We start from the raw sequence: 17,647 nt of genomic DNA on the forward strand, positions 1-17,647 counted from the left end.
GTGGGGTCCATCCCAACAAAACTTTATAAGCCTCCATGAAGTCTGACTTTGTTGTTTTGTCTTATGAAGGGGCAGCATAATATAACAGAGATTTACCTCTGTTGTGGAACCGAGGTGACTACAAACCTTATACAATCTTGTTACAACTTGCAATAGATTTGTGCGGACTTTTTTTTTTTTTTTTTTTTGGCTAGCCCTTATGTGTTATAGTGTTCATGTGACTCCATATGCCTATGCAGTAGCCCTCACTGGGGATTTTGTTGGCTATTCCCAGGCTCACAAGAATGGGCATGTGGCAACTCCAGAGCAGGAAAAGGGGTGCATGGGAGAAAGACTCATAGCCCTTCGTAAGGTAATAGCCTTGTTCCATCTTCAATGTGTAACCACTAAATTTTCTTGTCTTGTTAAATATCATCTTCATAGTGGATAATCTGTGCTCTTTTTCTGTGCAAAACTGGTTTCCTAAGCCTCCATAGCATTAAAAATGTGTGCATACACAGACATGCAGAACTTCATTAAAAAGAGTATGTTGAGACTCCAGTCAGGGGAAAAGCATTACAGCTGCCAGGAGAGGGACTGAGAGCGCCCACCTGACTCCTGCTCTACTGGAGACTTAGGATGGAACCGGGACCTGGACAGAGCTGTATCTCTACGTGTTTGGAGGGAGCACCCCTGCAGGGACACCCCCTTGGAGTGAGCTGGGCTCAGGCTTGGGGACCTGCAGGACTCTGACCAGGGATTTGGCCAGAGGTCCTGTGCCTCAGGGAGCATTAGGGACAACACTGCCAGGAAATACCCAGCACCCTTCACAAATTTCTTAGTCCATCCCATTGAGCAACTGTAACAGAGCTGTGGTTGCAGAGGAAAATGGGCAAAACAGTACTGTGGCTCCCCTTTACTCTGTTGCTGCTGTTTTTCAGTAAGGATGCTGTAAGCAGGGCACAAGATACTGCTGCCCTTTAATGAATATCTGCAGGGAGAAAGCTCTCAGCTGAGCAAAGTGTTGCCAGGCTCTTGCAGGCAGGGTGAAGTTCTCCTGGGATTGCTTCCCACTGTGGTAGTACGGTGACCTTGCCCTTGCTTTCAACTGGCCTGAGCCCCAGTTAATGTTCAGTGTTGCTGTGAGGGCCTCAAAGGCAGGGAAGCATGTTGTCCAGCGAAGCAGGGCCATGGCAAGGTTGCTCTGAGAAGAGTAGGGACAGATCGGGAATGACGTGACCATGGCCCGGGCAGTTGCAAAACTAGTATTTGCTTCAGGGTCAGAGGGAATGAGTTGGTCCTCAGATGGGCAAGAGGGACAATGGGGATGTAATTATGGGTCCTGTGGAGCTGGTGTCCTGCTGTGGTTGCAGAGATGTCTATGCTCTGCAACAAAAGAAATCTGTCAGAACAGCTGTCTTTATTATTCATTGATCCGAAACCTGTCGAAAACTCTGCAAAAAGAAAATGGAGGAGGTGGCAAGAAGTCAAGCAAAGCAAATACTGGGATGAATAAATGAGTAACTACAGAAGCTGCCTCTCAGGACCATTACCCAATGGCATTTCTTTCCATAAGCACTGCTACTGCCACAGCAGGAGCTGCGGAGGTGGCAGGCTCTGCTGTGCCTTCACTTTGCAGTCACCTACAAGTTATATCGGCATTGGCTTCTGGTGGCATCTTAATGAGCACAAGGGCAAATGTGCTTCATCGATTTCCATGCTGGTGACCTTGTCTGTTCCTGGAGTTGGGAAGTCAATGAAACATGTCAAATCTGGTCCAGCTGCACATGGTTGCTCTCAAAGCGCAGAAAGCTTTTGTGTCCTGGGTGTGTGGTAGGAGTGGATCTCCTCCAGGTTGTGAGACAAGCTGTCTAAGATAAAACAACAGTTTTCCAGCTCCCCTTCCCCTTAATAGCAGCTGAAGCTTGTATGCTCTTGGGGCTGCTGGAGTGTAACCAGCTCAGTGGCAGGGCTGTCCCTGGAGCGTGGGAAGGAACACTTCAGGCCCCAACCTGGGCTGGCCCAGGCAGCACCTGGACAAGGTTGTGTCCAGGTTAATGAAATTGAGACTAGCCCTTTAAGAAGACCCTGTCCCCCACCCATCTACTAAAATCTGGGCTGTATAAGGACGGTGCCTAAGGAGAACATAAACTCTCCATGTTTCAGGGTACCCATCAACATTCAGTAACTGGGCTTTGGAAAGAATTGCTCTTTACTTTTACAAAGTTTCTGGTGTTCTCCCTGGCATCATCTGATGGACAGCCTGGCTGCAGTCGTGGTCCAGGGCAGCAGTTTCTAAGCACTGTTCTTGTCCTCTGCTGTTGCTGTCAGCACCCACATCCAAACACCACCATGCCAGTATAGCTGCTATTTGGAGACTCCAGTGCTAATTTTATCCCATCAAATGTGGCCACAGGCTCTGTGGTGTATCAAAGACTCATTAACACTTCTTGTCTGCAACCTGTAATCTTAACATGGTTGTTTTGTCAAGGTGTTCTTGTATGCATGTGTTCATGAATTGGCAGAAAATGACGTCCTACAGGCCAGTACAAAGCTCGTGTCCTCTCCAGCTCCCCTGGAAATGGTTAATGGTTAGACTTGCCCTGGTTTATTGTGTGAACAAAACAATGTACGTGCTAGATTTTTTTGCAATTTGCTCTAATCCCATCCCTACTGTATGGGACTGTGTCATCCTGCATTCTGTAAATGTTTTAAAATATGAAGAAATGTGGCCTTTTCCGGAACTGGGACTGGTCAGGAAAAACCCCAAATCCAGAGAGTATACACAAGTTGATGAATACGATGTGAATCACATTTTAAGTGCTTCTCAGGGCTGTAGAGAAGACCCTTCAACCTTCAAAAGCGCTACAGCCGTGGTTTTCCAGCATGTTATTGAGGGAGATCTACTTTAAAAGCCATACCCTTTTTTTGGCCCCTTCCATCTGCCTCAGTCCTTATGCCTTACAGCTGTTTTGGACTTTGGCCATGCAAAAACCTAAACTCATGCATAAACACAAACATGCATATTCTTTAATATGCAGGGCATGGTGTCCTTTTATTGTTCATGCCACTCCCAGTGGGTGTCTGTGATGGGGCTTTCTCGCCCCATCACTGATCCCTAATGATGTTTTAGTTGCACGCAGCCTCCCACATCCTGAGGCTGCGCTGCCTCCAACTCCTCTTTGCCTTCCTTTTTTTTTTCCAGCTTGCCTAATATGCAGTCAAATTCTGGGATGCCAAAGCTTAAAAGCCACTCTGGCCTTAGAAGTGCTTATTTTTTGTACTTCTTTCTCTGGAAGAAAGGAGTAAACTGGGAGGGAAGAGGGCCTTCTGGATGCCCTGGGCTCCTGAAGCGGGCTCTGGGCAGCAGGAGCTGTCTCACAAAGCTGATCTGCTGGGCATCAGGAGCCATAGACTGACCAACAGTACCAAGATTTTAATGGGTGTAGGGGGAATTGTGACAGTAAGTCAGTTACTGTCTACATGCTTGCTTTCACGCAGAGTTACACATAGCTTGGAGAAGGTGAGCTGGGCTCATGGATGCACTCCCACTCCGTACAGAAATGAGCTGTGAGTGAGCAGCCCAAAGAGATTTTTAGTTTTATAACAAGCATTCCTTCATGAATTTCCCACTCATGCCGAATGCGTCGCTGCTGCCAGATGCCCTGGGATGCCAGAAGCATGAATGTGTTCAGAAGGCAAACAGAAAAATCTGTGGAAGGGCAGTCCATGAGGGACTGAAGCAGAAATACAGGCAGATGACCTCTGGCTTTGGAAGTCCCCAAGCCACAGACTGCCGGCAGCTGGGAGAGTGCAACGGGGAAAAGATCATGTTGGCCTGGCTCATCCCCTGCATGTGGGGTCAAGGGCTGGGCTTGCTATGGCTGCTCCGCCAGCTCCCTTCTACCTCCCTGCCCCAAAAAAGGCAGATCTGGGGCAAAACGGGTCCTTGAGGTGCTGGAGCGTGTCCAAAGAAGGGCAATGAAGCTGGTGAAGGGTCTAGAGCACAAGTCTTATGAGGAGCAACTGAGGGAACTGGGGTTGTTTAGTCCGGAGAAAAGGAGGCTGAGGGGAGACCTTATTGTTGTCTACAACTACCTGAAAGGAGGTTGTAGCGAGGTGGGGGTCAGTCTCTTCTCCCAAGTAACAAGTGATAGGACAAGAGGAAACAGCCTCCAGTTGTGCCAGGGGAGGTTTAGATTGGATATTAGGAAAAATTTCTTCACCAAAAAGGGTTGTCAAGCACTGGAACAGGCTGCCCAGGGAAGTGGTGGAGTCACTATCCCTGAAGGTATTTAAAAGATGTGTAGATGTGGTGCTTAGGGACATGGCTTAGTGGTGGACTTGGCAGTGCTAGGTTAGTGGTTGGACTCGATGATCTTAAAGGTCTTTTCCAACCTAAACAATTCTATGATTCTATGATTTTTACTTGGGGGTAGCTTCGGAATTCAGAACATGGAGATAAATCATTTTTTCTTTGCTTCTCTCTTGCCTGAGGAAGGAAAGGGGAAAAGGCAGATGATGCTCCTGGTGGCTAACAGCATTATCCACCACATAATCCATATGCTTACATTCACTGAAAACTAGGTTTAATGGATGTCTCATCACTGGCAATTTTTGAAATGAGGGTAGATTATTTTGAAGAGCAGCAGAATAAGGAGTAAATTGGAGACTTTCTGTAGCCTCATTACAGACGTGCTGCTGTCTGGAAATCCTATCACAACAGTAGCATTAGTAACTTTAACTCTGGCATTTCCTACTGTAAAAACTGTTGTTCTAGGTGGTTTCTAAAGTAATGTCTGGGTGTGTGGTTGCACGTATGGACTTCCTAACTTTTCTGAGAGGCAACCTCTCCATGTTCTACCCTCTGCTATGTTGCCATCCCTTTCTGGCCAGGCTGGGTCCTTTTCCTACCACACCCAATTTTTTACCAGGCCACGTGTCTTTTGGCTCCACATCAGCTTCAGTAAATCCGAGTGGCTCCTTCAGTGCCTGTGGAGCTCTACCCTCACCCTGGGAGCTGCTACAGCAGGTAAGAGTCATGCCAGGAGGAGAAAGCACTGAAACCACAGGACATTCCTTGCATTGCTTCCCCAAATTTAAAACCACACCACAGCCAGCTTTGTCCCTGGCGGGTGTGAGCATCTCCAGGGACATCAGCGGTACCCTCACTGGCACAGCTGCATATGGGAGGTGAGACCAGGGTGGTGAGCACCCCTGGGCACATGCAGGGTGCAGCTGGCAGCCATAGATGCTTAGACAGGAATGCTAAGTTTTTGGGAGGATGGTGTGACGGAGGGTTGTGTTCCCCGGCTTTACTTTGCACAGGTACAACAGCCAGCTCGAGTAGGGTTTCCATGCCATCAACCTGCTTGCCTTCCCCCAGGGAGCTGTGCCTTTGCCTCGCTGCCGCACCCTCCCTGGGCAGGTAGGATGGCTGAGCGAGCTGCCAAAATCTCCCGCTGCTATGCCAAGGTGCTCTCCTGCTCAAAACCCACCTTCAGCTGCTGGCGGCAGCCAGCCATGGCAGGGAGGATGCATTTCCCTGTGCTGACAATCACCTCTTAAGGTAGAGCCACTTTTACACCTGGAGCTACCAATGTCTGCTGCAAATAAATTAATATCCCAGCCCTGCGTGTAGAGTCAGTCCAGGACACTTTTGCGTGCCATATGGGCTTTCATATCCCAAACTGACCTTGGATCATGGCTTCAGCTGTTTCAGCTGTTAGCGCACACGGAGCATTGAGCTTTTCCCTCATTTAGCCAGCTGAGGGATGCATCAAGCCCAGGGTAGTATTTTACTGACCCATAGCTGCCAGTGAACCCTGCTGGCAGAGCCTCTCCAGAGCTGAGCCACTAGCCACTGCTGCATGTGGTTTGCAGCAACTGCAGCTGTGGGAGTCCGGAGCCATCCCTGCCTCCCAGCCGGGGCTCTGCCTGCCCCGCTGCCCCTGCAGAGCTGGCCTGGGTGAAAAACAATGCTTTTGGGGGGGTTGGACTTTGGGCTTTGAAGGTGGCTCGGCTGGAGCGTGGCGGTGCCCACACAGGCAAGCGGGGAAGGCTGGGGTCTCTGTTGGTAGGTGCTGCCGCCGAGCCTGGCGGGGCGTTAAACCAGGGGCTGAGCAGGGTTGGCAGCAGCGTCTTCACCAGCCGTGCCTGTCCCCGGTGCGAGGCACTCACCTGGGCACCACTGTTCCCCATGCCCTGGCACGGGCAGCAGCTGCGGGGCCATAGGACTCCCACCCCTGTGCTCCCCCAGCAAAGCCCAGGGGTCCCTTGCACAGCCCCTGGGCTCCCCAGTCGCTTCTTAAAATGAGTTTCCATTGTTTGGACACTTTGTGATTTTTGCCTATGACATTTTTCCGTAACATTTTGTGGTTTTATCTTTGTCCCCCCATGAACTGATAGCTGTTTGGCACTGTTATGTCTGTGGTTTCAGTCTAGCTGTATTCCATAAAGAAAAAGGAAAAATGTTTCATTCGGTGGCCCTTAAGGGACACATTGCTTTGAGACTTATGGCCCTGGAGAGAATGCTTAGCTAAACAAAAGCCAAGTGCCTGTCACTGTGGTTGCTCAACACCCTACATTTATGGTAGCAGCACTGTTCACGTGTAGATGCAGAAAGCACTTACTGTACCCAGATGGCGTGTAAGTGTGTGCACGTGCCCATACATTTTTCCTTTTCAGAAACAGAAACCATGGGGATTTTTGGATAAAAAGCCTGGATTATGCATTCAAATCCAAATTTTAGGCCAGACAAAAATTGTGGACTTAACATGGCATGACTCATGATCTAGTACCTGCAGACTTGCCATCTGATTTGATGCCATTTTGGAAATTTAATTTACCCCATTTCTCCAGCCTCTCACTAGCTACTATAAATGCTGATGGTGGGACATACGTTAGCTTTTATGGTAGTTGTCTTCATTGGATCACAATACTGACATGGACCAGGTTAGCAAGGATTGTTTTCCATTTTCCATGGCAATATCCAAGAGACAGGGAGAGAGTTCGTTGACAGAGGAGGTTTGCATGACTCATTGCTTGGGACTAATGCCATAACGAGACAAGCACCACTTGCCATCACATTTGCTGCAGCCCAGGGGTAGTGATGGCCAATGCAATCCAGTGTTAGCATGAGGATGAAGGCGGCTGGGAACTCGACAAGAGCAGAATAGAGGAAATCCAGATACATGTTCCCAGTAGCTATTCTTATGTGCATGATGAAGCCCAGGTAGAGGATGGAGCCTGTGAACCTGGGCAGAGAACAGGGTGCAAATGAAGCCAAACCCTTTGAGAGAGAGTTTATGCAAAGAACTGAGATTTGCAGCTGGTCAGGAGCAAAACAGGCTTAAATCAATGGCGACAATTTAGGGCACCAAGTCACACACCTCCATTTGAGCTGCAAAAGCCTCCCCTTACCAACTGTACACCAAATGAAAGTGTGTTTTCTGATCTGAGGTGTCCAGTCCAGGCCTAGAAATGAAGGTTTCAGCTTTTCTCCATATACATCTTCAGAGTTGAGATTCTGGGAGCACAAGTGACAGAGAGACAAGAGATTACAGTGGGCAGGGGAGAGGGTGGTGAGCACTGCAATGAATATTTTCCTTTGGATTAATGGGAGGATGAGGGCTTTCATTTGCCAGTTAAGTAAGTGAGGCCAAAATAACTCCTCCAGATGTTTTGGGGAAAGGAAACATGAAAATTTATATAGACAGTTTTCATATCTGTGCAGCCATGTCTATGAGGCTGTTGCATGGCATGAAGCAGCATTTAAAAAAATAATGAATAAGGATGTTCTGGAATTTTTAGTCATGACATTTGGGGAGTTTACTGTTGATTGATACTACTTAAAGGAAGAATTTTTCTTGTCTGCTGGCTATTATTGCAAGCTTCTTTTCCCAAATATGCTCTATGAGGGTCCTGGGCAGTCAAAGAGAAGAAAACTCACTTGCATTTCCTTTAGGGAACTGCAGTGCTTTTGGTCGCAAACTGCTCCCTACTCTAAACCCCAAACAATCCTAAACTCATAACATTATTTGCCCCAAGGTTTGCATATATGCAGCAAATGCAGCGTAGTCACCTGGAAAGAGAATGGTAGCTGCTTCTTATTTCCCTTGGTAATGTGCTTAATAATTTCCATAACTTTGTCATTTTGCTGTTGCGCTATGAGCCACCTGGGGGACTTGGGCAGACACCTGCAACACATCTAAGCATGACAGCTACAGGGAAGGAAAATGCACATTACTGGTACACAGAAAATGAAAATGGAACTGAGTTTCTCAGGCTAGGATCCTATGGTGTATTGAATATCCAAGGGTGGTGGTATTGAACTTACTGGTAGCTGTGTCTGTCAGCGATTGCACTCTAATTTGTGCTCCACTTGAATGACAACATAGTCCCCCCCCCCCCCCTTTTTTTTTTAAGGCTAAAACTAGTTTATTATCATTTGGAAACATTAGTCTGAGATAAATTCTGTTCACATGTTTTAGAAATGGCTAATAGTCTGTAGATATAAAAGAGAACAGCTGTAAACCTGATCCTTCAGCTTCTCCATGTTAAAAATAAACTTTCCAAAAAAACCCAAACAAAAACCCCATCCCAAATCTGTTCCCTGATCTGGTTATGGAATTTTCTAAGGACCATTATCACTCAATTTTTTTGCCAATAGTCAACAGAAGTCTGTTGACTGCATTAAAAAGAAAGCAATTTTAATCAATGATTAGAAAAAGTCACTTCTCACAGTAGCTCAAGTACTGTTCAAGAAAAAACAACTTAGTAGTTTGTGATGGGTGGCAAGGACTCCAAACACAGAAGTGCTACGACATGTTGCAGGTAGTCCCTTACTCTCAGGTGATTCAGACTAAACCTCTGGGCAGGCGGAACAGAACAACAGAAAAATGCCAGACCTGATCTGACGTTGTCTTCAAAATCCTATGTGTAGCACTATGGCCAAGCCCTACAGAGAAGCTTCGACTCCCAGTTACGGGCCCCAGTTTTAGGCTCGGTGTTGCTGGGAGCTGTAAGAACAGGCACTTACCAATTGTAGAGCAGAAGAAGAAATTGGGCAGTGTGACCATGAGCTGGAGCCACCTCCAGTGTGGAAGGGCATAAGCCTGGCTGGTGAGGATGAGGAGTCCCAGGCTAAAGGCAAGCTGGTAAGTGATGCCTGCTGTCCTCCTGTAGTTTGAGCCAACAGACTCTGCAACTGCAAAGAGAAGTCATATGAGCAAAAATAAATTGGTTTGGAGAGCTGGGGGTATGTAACGCCTGCCAGCTAAAACCACGTGGAGCCCCTGTGCGTAGCTGTGCTCTCGTGCGCTCTGCGGGCATGGGTTTGGCTGGGAAAGCAGAGCAGGTCTGGGTCCCCAGTGTAAATCACAGGACAAGTCCTGACCCTTCCTCCTCTGATGGTCAGCTGGGGTCCCTGCCTTCGAGGGTGTCAGGCCCTCACCCATTAACACAGGGCAAACATTGCTTTCTTCATCCCACTCCATTTAGCTAACAACTAAGTGGGAAAATAAAATAGACAGCTGGTACTTGCTTGCCTCCATCTCCCTCCTCCCGTACAGCTTGGGAGCAGAGCCTCCCTACCCACCAAGCATGTGAAACAGCACAGCAAAAATCATTTTGGTACCAAGGCTCTGGAACACAAGTGTTATCTCTCCCAGCACCCACTTGCTGCCTCTCCCAGAAAAGTGGCATACATCTTTGCACCGTTTTCAATTAGTTCTTGTCTCTAGACCTTATTCTTCATTTTGGCACGTGCCTCTCCAGGTATGAACACTCCCTAGTTTTCAGAGCTGCCTCCTAATTACTCCATTTATGTCTATGAGCTGGTGCAAGGTTGAGTCATAAACACCTCCATTTAAGCAAAGAGGTGCAGTTTGGCAGTAAATAGCACAGTGTCACTGTCTGCTCTTGTTACACACAGTTCCTTAAAAATCAGATGGCACCAGCGGGGGGTCAGCCCTGGTGCTAAACAGGGTGTTCCTGCCCAGAAAGTGTAATTGCAAGCTGGTGTAACTGAGGACGTAGCCTGTCAGCCAGCTCCCCCCCTTGCTGACCAGCCCCTGTATCAGACGGAAGATCATTGTCCAGGTGTAGCTCGGGGGAAAGGCCATGAGAACCCCGAGACCCCATTGACAAAGACTGTGACCAGGAGACAGAGTTTGCAGCCAAACCTGCAGAGGGAAAGAAGAAAAGAGAAGAAAGAAGCTCGGCTGCCGGGAGGGTAGGGTGGCAAACCAAAGGATTTGAAGACACTGGAGATGGTCCCTGTTCCCCTCTTCTCTGTTCATTTTGAGTAGGAGTCTGTATCTGCTCTTCCCTTTGCAATATTTTTCATCTCAATGGAAGCTCAGGGGACTGCCCTGTCCTGCCTTTTCAGGTCGTTGCTCACTTCTGGTTAATGACTTAGCTAATGAGTTTAAAAAATGCTCTGATATGGCTCTTCAGTCCATCTTTCAAAGCTGCAATAGCTTTTTAATGGAGATCTTGTTTAAGAACTGTGATCTTTACCTATTTTCTCATCAACCTTGGCTGACTATTGAGCTCTTCTTGAAGAGGGTTTTGTACATACCTGTTTGTCATTCTCTGTATCACTGTGACTCACTGATAGTCAGAAATAAATTGTTTCCAAAAGAAACAAGCTTACTGGAACATTGGAAAGGCATTAGTTTTCTAGCTGACAGAGATAGATATTCAGTTAGAAGTATGATTTATAAAACCCATTAAATTATTCAATGCCCACTAACAAAAATAGCATGATAATAAACGCCAGCCAAAAGAAATGTCTTCTGTTCTCCACAATAACATCAGCAGATCCCATCGCTCAAACTTTCCTCCTGTCATAAGCCTGAGATACAGACATTTTTGACTTGCCTTTAAGTCCAGCCCAAGAGAGGCTCATCAGACCACGAGAGGAGCCCTCTCCTGCAAAGGTCCTTTCCCAGTGCCCCAGGTCTGAATGGCAGAGGTGTGATGCTGCATGTTAGCACTGACCTTGGGAGCTCTCTAGGGACACAGGGGTGCCATTTCCAAGACACCTATGACTCTTGAATGTCAAAGTCAGTGCCTGGATGTGTGCCCAGAGACCGATCAAACAAATGAGTAGGTCTAATCCCTCAGAGAGAAGCACATTTAGAAAGAGCTTATGAAACCTCCCCTGAAGCACCTGAAATGTTTGCAGGAGTTGTCCTGAGTACAGCAGGTTGCAGCAATCTCATGCATGGGAAAACTAGCATTCCAGCTGTGCTCAGGCTGTCTGACGAGAAGAGGATGGCTATCATCTCAAATCCAGTAAACAGAGAATTCATGGGCCTTTTTTCCATTCCTTCTACTCAATTTGAGGCTTCTGGGTTTGTTTTTGCCCTGAGCTCAACACTCTCTGGGTATGTATAACGGGTCTGCATGGCAAAGTTTTGGTAGTGGGATGGTTACAGCGGTGGCTTCTGTGAGAAGCTGCTAGAAGCTTCCCCTGTGATGTCCGACAGAGCCAATGCCAGCCGGCTCCAAGACAGACCCGCCGCTGGCCAAGGCCGAGGCCATCAGCAATGGTGGTACTGCCTCTGGGAGAACATATTTAAGTAGGGAAAAAATGTTGCTGGGGCACAGAAACTGCAGCCAGAGAGAGGACTGAGAACATGCGAGAGAAACAGCCCTGCAGACCCCCAGGTCAGTGCAGAAGGAGGGGGAGGAGGTGCGCCAGGCGCCAGAGCAGAGATTCCCCTGCAGCCCGTGGGGAAGACCATGGTGAGGCAGGCTGTCCCCCTGCAGCCCAGGGAGGTCCACGGTGGAGCAGATATCCACCTGCAGCCCGGGGAGGACCCCACGCTGGAGCAGGGGGGTTCCCGAAGGAGGCTGTGACCCCATGGGAAGCCCACACTGGAGCAGGCTCCTGGCAGGACCTGTGGATCTGTGGAGAGAGGACCCCAGGCTGGAGCAGGTTTTCTGGCAGGACTTGTGACCCTGTGGGGGACCCACACTGGAGCAGTCTGTGCCTGAAGGATTGCAGCCTGTGGGAGGGACTCATGTTGGAGAAGTTCATAGAGGACTGTCCCCCGTGGGAGGGACCCCACGGTGGAGTAGGGGAAGAGTGTGATGAGTCCTGCCCCTGAGGAGGAAGGAGTGGCAGAGACAACGTGTGATGAACTGACTGTAACCCCCGTTCCCCGTCCCCCTGCGCTGCTGGGGGGAGGAGGTGGAGAAATTGGGAGTGAAGCTGTGCCCGGGAAGAAGGGAGGAGTGGGGGGAAGGTGTTTTAAGATTTGCTTTTATTTCTCATTACCCTACTCTGATTTGATTGGTAATAGATTAAGTTAATTTTCCCCAAGTTGAGTCTGTTTTGCCCATGATGGTAATTGGTGAGTGATCTCTCCCTGTCCTTATCTTGACCCACGAACCTTTCGTTATATTTTCTCTCCCCTGTCCAGCTGAGGGGGTGAGTGATAGAGCAGCTTTGGTGGGCACCTGGCCTCCAGCCAGGGTCAACCCACCACAGTATGAGATTTTGTATTGCTCTTGGGTGCTTGCAGTGCAGGGACCGCGGTGAACTGGGGCAGGATGGCAGTGAGCAGAGCAGTAGAAAACCTCTCGTTGCTATGACATGCATGTGCTTTATCTTAGCAGCAATGATATCCTACTCCCTCCTGTCTTTTCATACTTTTGCTTGATAATAAGCCTTGGTAAAAAGATCCTTCAGTATTTTGACACAGAGAGAGAGCATTTAAGATATAACTGGCTGTGGCTTTGGGAGCTCCGGTTTCTATTGGCTCGCACAGCCATACGCTGCCAAGAAATGCCTTTGCTAGTGAACATGATTGCTTAATCCACCTCTGTGCTGAAAAGGTGATCTGCAGAGTGGTGCCTCTGATGATCACAGGATCTGCTCACTGCTGTATCATGTCCTGTCATGCCTGGATGAGCAGCTGCTACATACCCCCTCCTTTGCTTCCATAAGCTGTGCACCATTTTCTGAGCATCAGTTGTGGGAAAAAGGATGGAATACTTTCAAATTTACTAGAAGATCGGCCAGAAAACAAGAATTTGGGTTTAAGGGAAAGAGAGGATGGGGGGCTGACATATGTTTCCGATGCAAAAAAGAAACCAACATCTTTCAAAATGCATGTGAAGAAATGCAAAAATTGGCATAAACGTGTCAACTTGTGGCCTTCATATCAAACAGGGGAGTCCAGCCCAGGACTGAAGACTGAATGTAGGATCTTTGCGGTACTGCCGTAGCCATTTGATGTCTTTCACCTGAGAGAGCTTTTTGCCAAAGGTTCTTGCATGCTTCTTGCATGCAAGATACGGCCAGAAAGAGTTACTTTGATAAATCACTGTCTTCTGATGCAAAATCTGTTTAAGCAGAAAGCATAAAAAGACCATGGTCTGGTTCACTGGCAGTAAGATAATGGTTTACTGAGGAGTGAAAAGCAGTCTGTCCAATCTGTGTGTAGGTGAGCTTCTTCACAAGCAGGTTTGTCCGTGTGGAGGGACAGGTTGGGGTTAGCTAGGACTGTGGTGGCCGCTTTCCCCACAAAGGTGGTGTGCACAACCGAACCGATGATGTGTTTGCCTGTAATGAAATGGGAGCAGCGACCAGCGAGACAAACACAGTCCCATCCTTATTTTGTGTCACTGCAGAATTACTGTGGGGGACGGCTGTGCCCCTTCCTGTAGACCTTCCCCTTGGAGGAGGGGGAAAGTGAAAAGAAAGGAATGGTAGCAATATCCATCCAACAGAGATGATTTGGGGGCCTGATCAGCATGGGAGGAAACGGCTGTTGCTCATTGTGCTCTCCTGTGTTCTCAGAGTACAAAGAAAAAAACATTTATGCAAGACAGACTGACTCTACAGAAGGATTGTTCACCCCATGTTACCTTCACCTCTTCAAATTCCAGTCTCATCCTCTCTTGCCATTTTACTGAAAAATTTGGTAAACATGCCCAGGAAGGTCAGCTACAAAGCATTAAATTTGTTCAGAGTCTAACCTAAAAAAACCCCAAACCACTGGGAAGATACATGGCACAATGATATTTGTGATGGAAAAGAGGAGATGAGGGATAATAATGTCTAGATCCAGCTACATACAAAGCCAAATGAGAAAAAGAGGGACTGAAGAAAATTTAGAAAGGAGCAACTTCTATTTCTGTATCTGAGAAAAACTGTCCTATTTTGAAAGTGATTTATGGCCATCTGGACACTGTTAAAATTAATGTGAAACAAATTTATCACAAAGATGGGCAAATAGTTCCTGGTGTGTGAGTTAAAATTTCATCTCAAACTCTTGAGCTTGCATTGCAGTTTGCCACTGTGAAAGAAAACAAAGTCTCTTCACTTGTGAATATGCAAGTTCCTCATGGAGCCACTGAGAGGCTGCAAAAGTGGAGCAATACCGTGGCATTTCTGTGGACTCCTTGGGTCACAACCGCCTTTAAAAGGAGAGGCTTAGGAACCACCATCCACCCCTTTGTAAGTGACACATGGGCCTTGTGAATCAAGTTTTAATTGCATTCATTTCCTCTTTGAATCGTGAACGTTGTTCAGCAACATGCAGCAAGTAGATAACCAGAAGAAACAGGTCGTCTCACACCTGTCTACATACTACATACCTGTCTGCTATGTAGCCAATGCTCAGGGAGCAAAGAAAAAACCCAGCGTTCACACATGACTGGAAGAGGTCCAGCTTCCAGGAGTCCTCACACACCAGGTTAAACTGCAAGGGCAACCACAGTGAGAAGTGCAGGAACATTCAACACAAACCATGGCTGTTTGAGGAGGAAGGAAACCAATGAGACACAACTAGAAAGCAGGCTCCAGAAAAGAAACCTTCTAATCTCTTAAACTGACATCTGCGATACATGTTGTCCAGATTTTCCCAAACCTTGTGGAAAAGTTACACCCTGGAAAATGATTGCACAATGACACATAGGGAGAGTGAGAAAGGGAGAGAAACTTTGAATGAACAAATTAAAAAGTTCAGAAAAATCTCACCCTCTCCTCCCCACCCATCTGCTTGAAATTTGGAGGATACTTGGAAAATCGTTTCCTTCCCAGATGCCAAGGTCTCTCTCTAACTGTGTATTATCTTGCTGTGTGAAATCAGTGCAGGGCGTGAGAGGTGGCAGGTCTGCTATGAGCCAAGAGACGGCTGTCCTGCTCCTCATTAGCACTGGCAAAACGCCCAGGATTTGGTTGACTTTTCTCTGCAGTGAACTGGTACTCTCTAACTTGCTTTTGATTTACAATTAACAGGTTACCAACCTGCACCCAGCGAGGGGAGGAGGGCAAACTGGTGTTAACTTCGCTACAGCTGGAAATACTCATTCAGGTGTAACCAGACTTCAGACCTGAAAGCAGCGTGAATGTCTTTGGCTGCTTATTTAATCTCTTTCTAACCTGACCAAGTTTGCTGGGGTGGTACCAAACAGCTCAGATGATTGGTTTCCCTGGCTCAACTGATGCAGAGGACGGCTGGGAGTGCTCTTCGCTGCCCCAACCCATCTGTCCCAAGGGAACGTGAGGTGGAGTTGCTTTGTAATGGTGATGATAGCGAAGCAAAGGAATATGAATAACCTGCCCGAGGAAGCTGTGAAGTATCCAGCATCGCAGTTTTTTAAGAACAGGTTACAGAAATACCTGCTAGGCATGGTTTAGGTATAGTTAATACAGATTTGGAACTGGAGGAGAAGTAGAAGAAATCTCTCTTGAGGTCCTTCCTATGCTTCAGGTCTCTACATGGCTTTTAGACAGTACTGGTTGTCGTGGTTTAACCCCAGCCAGCAACTAAACACCACGCAGCCGCTCACTCACTTCCCCCCCACCCAGTGGGATGGGGGAGAAAATCGGGAAAAGAAGCAAAACCCGTGGGTTGAGATAAGAACGGTTTAATAGAACAGAAGAGAAGAAACTAATAATGATAATGATAACACTAATAAAATGACAACAGCAATAATGAAAGGATTGGAATGTACAAATGATATGCAGTGCAATTGCTCACCACCCGCCGACCGACACCCAGCCAGTCCCCCGAGCGGCGAATCCCTGCCCCCCACTTCCCCGTTTCTGTACTGGATGGGACGTCACATGGTATGGAATACACCGTTGGCCAGTTTGGGTCAGGTGCCCTGGCTGTGTCCTGTGCCAACTTCTTGTGCCCCTCCAGCTTTCTCACTGGCTGGGCATGAGAAGCTGAAAAATCCTTGACATTAGTCTAAACACTACTGAGCAACAACTGAAAACATCAGTGTTATCAACATTCTTCGCTCTGAACTCAAAACATAGCACTGTACCAGCTACTAGGAAGACAGTTAACTCTATCCCCGCTGAAACCAGGACACTGGTTTGCACAGTTTTTCACTTTCTAAACTATCTGGTTTAGATAGTGTAAGTTGGAAGAAAAGAACGCTGCTGTTGCTAACTTGTTATCTGACAAATTTAGCCCCATCTTCTACTTCTTCATTGTACATGAGTATCTGTTTGGATTATCACCCATATGTGCAATTCCTCAGTTTGGGCTATGGGGTGCTACCCTCAATTTGGTGACTGAAATACTGAATTATGAGAATAGCCATTGTCTGACTGATGACAAGCTTGCAGCATTATCCTCAAGGAAAAGCAATCATTTCCCATTATTTATCCATATAAATCTTCGCTCTAAGTCCCTAGCAAGTCCTGATAGTCACTAGCAGTCAGGCTCAGGCTGTGCACCAAAAGCAGACTTTACCAATTCAGCGTCTTCTAGCTTCGAGTTGTGCAGGCAAGAGTGATTTTGCTGGACAAACTGTGTCTTACCTCAGTCACAAGAGAGGTCCCCAAGGAGTTGTAGTCCCAGCTGTCCCGGCAGGGACCAAAGGGGACACTGCTCCAGTTGCCCACGAGGCTGCTGAGGGGGTTGGTGCAGCTGATGCCCTTTGCGTTCCAGTCCACCTCGTACCTCCAGAGGCTGCCAAAACTGGCCCCGTGGCCGCCCCACTCAGGAACAGTGTGATTCAGCTGCTCCTCCAGGCTCCAGCCACACCGCTGGCTCAGCTCGGCCACCCCGGGACTGAAGCAGTGATGCTCAGGGGTGAATCCCAGCAAAAAAAAAATCCCCACGTAAATGGTAGCACAGGTAGAGGAAAGCAGGCATAAGAGGGCTTGTTTCTGCAAGAAGTCAAATTCTCAGATCTGCTCTAAAATGTCATACAGGGTTGGCATCTTCGTATGTTGCAACTCATTAAAATTTCTAACTCGGCTACTTTCCAGGGCTTTGCCCTTCTCTGCATGCCTAAATAACAGCTGAAGTGTTCGCTCAAAACTCACAAACAAATAATTAATTAACTTCATCAATTGTCAAGCCATGCATCACCACCTTTGTTTCTCAAATGCCATTTCTAAACAAACTTTGACTCTCTTGTTTTGGCCTCTGTTGGTATTTTGTTTTGTATATGACATGTTTGAAACACGAGAGCTGATGTCTTAGATTAGGACCCTTTTAGTCTGCCACTGAGAGTCTGTCGGTGCACAGTATGAGGTAGGTGATAATTCCTTTGTCCAGTATTTTCAGAGGCCATAAATATGAAAGAAATGTTGTCCTCTCCCTTGTATATAGAAAACTGAAGAACTTTATACTCAAAATTACACTGGAAACAGATGACCACTTGCTTGCTGCTTTGGGGGTAT

At 47.4% G+C, this 17,647-nt stretch overlaps 1 protein-coding gene across 1 annotated transcript; it reads right to left on the bottom strand.

Moving 5' to 3' along the window:
• Nucleotides 1-6,934: 6,934 nt before the first annotated feature.
• Nucleotides 6,935-17,182, bottom strand: LOC128141217 (solute carrier family 22 member 2-like). Its single transcript, XM_052785825.1, is given in 9 exon segments — nucleotides 6,935-7,235; nucleotides 7,413-7,507; nucleotides 8,063-8,177; nucleotides 9,020-9,032; nucleotides 9,035-9,187; nucleotides 10,007-10,114; nucleotides 10,117-10,163; nucleotides 14,596-14,699; nucleotides 16,778-17,182. Coding segments are annotated over 9 exon segments (1,341 nt in total).
• Nucleotides 17,183-17,647: the final 465 nt, after the last annotated feature.

Source organism: Harpia harpyja, chromosome 4, assembly GCF_026419915.1.
Source record: "Harpia harpyja isolate bHarHar1 chromosome 4, bHarHar1 primary haplotype, whole genome shotgun sequence".
In the NCBI taxonomy this organism is placed as follows: domain Eukaryota; kingdom Metazoa; phylum Chordata; class Aves; order Accipitriformes; family Accipitridae; genus Harpia; species Harpia harpyja.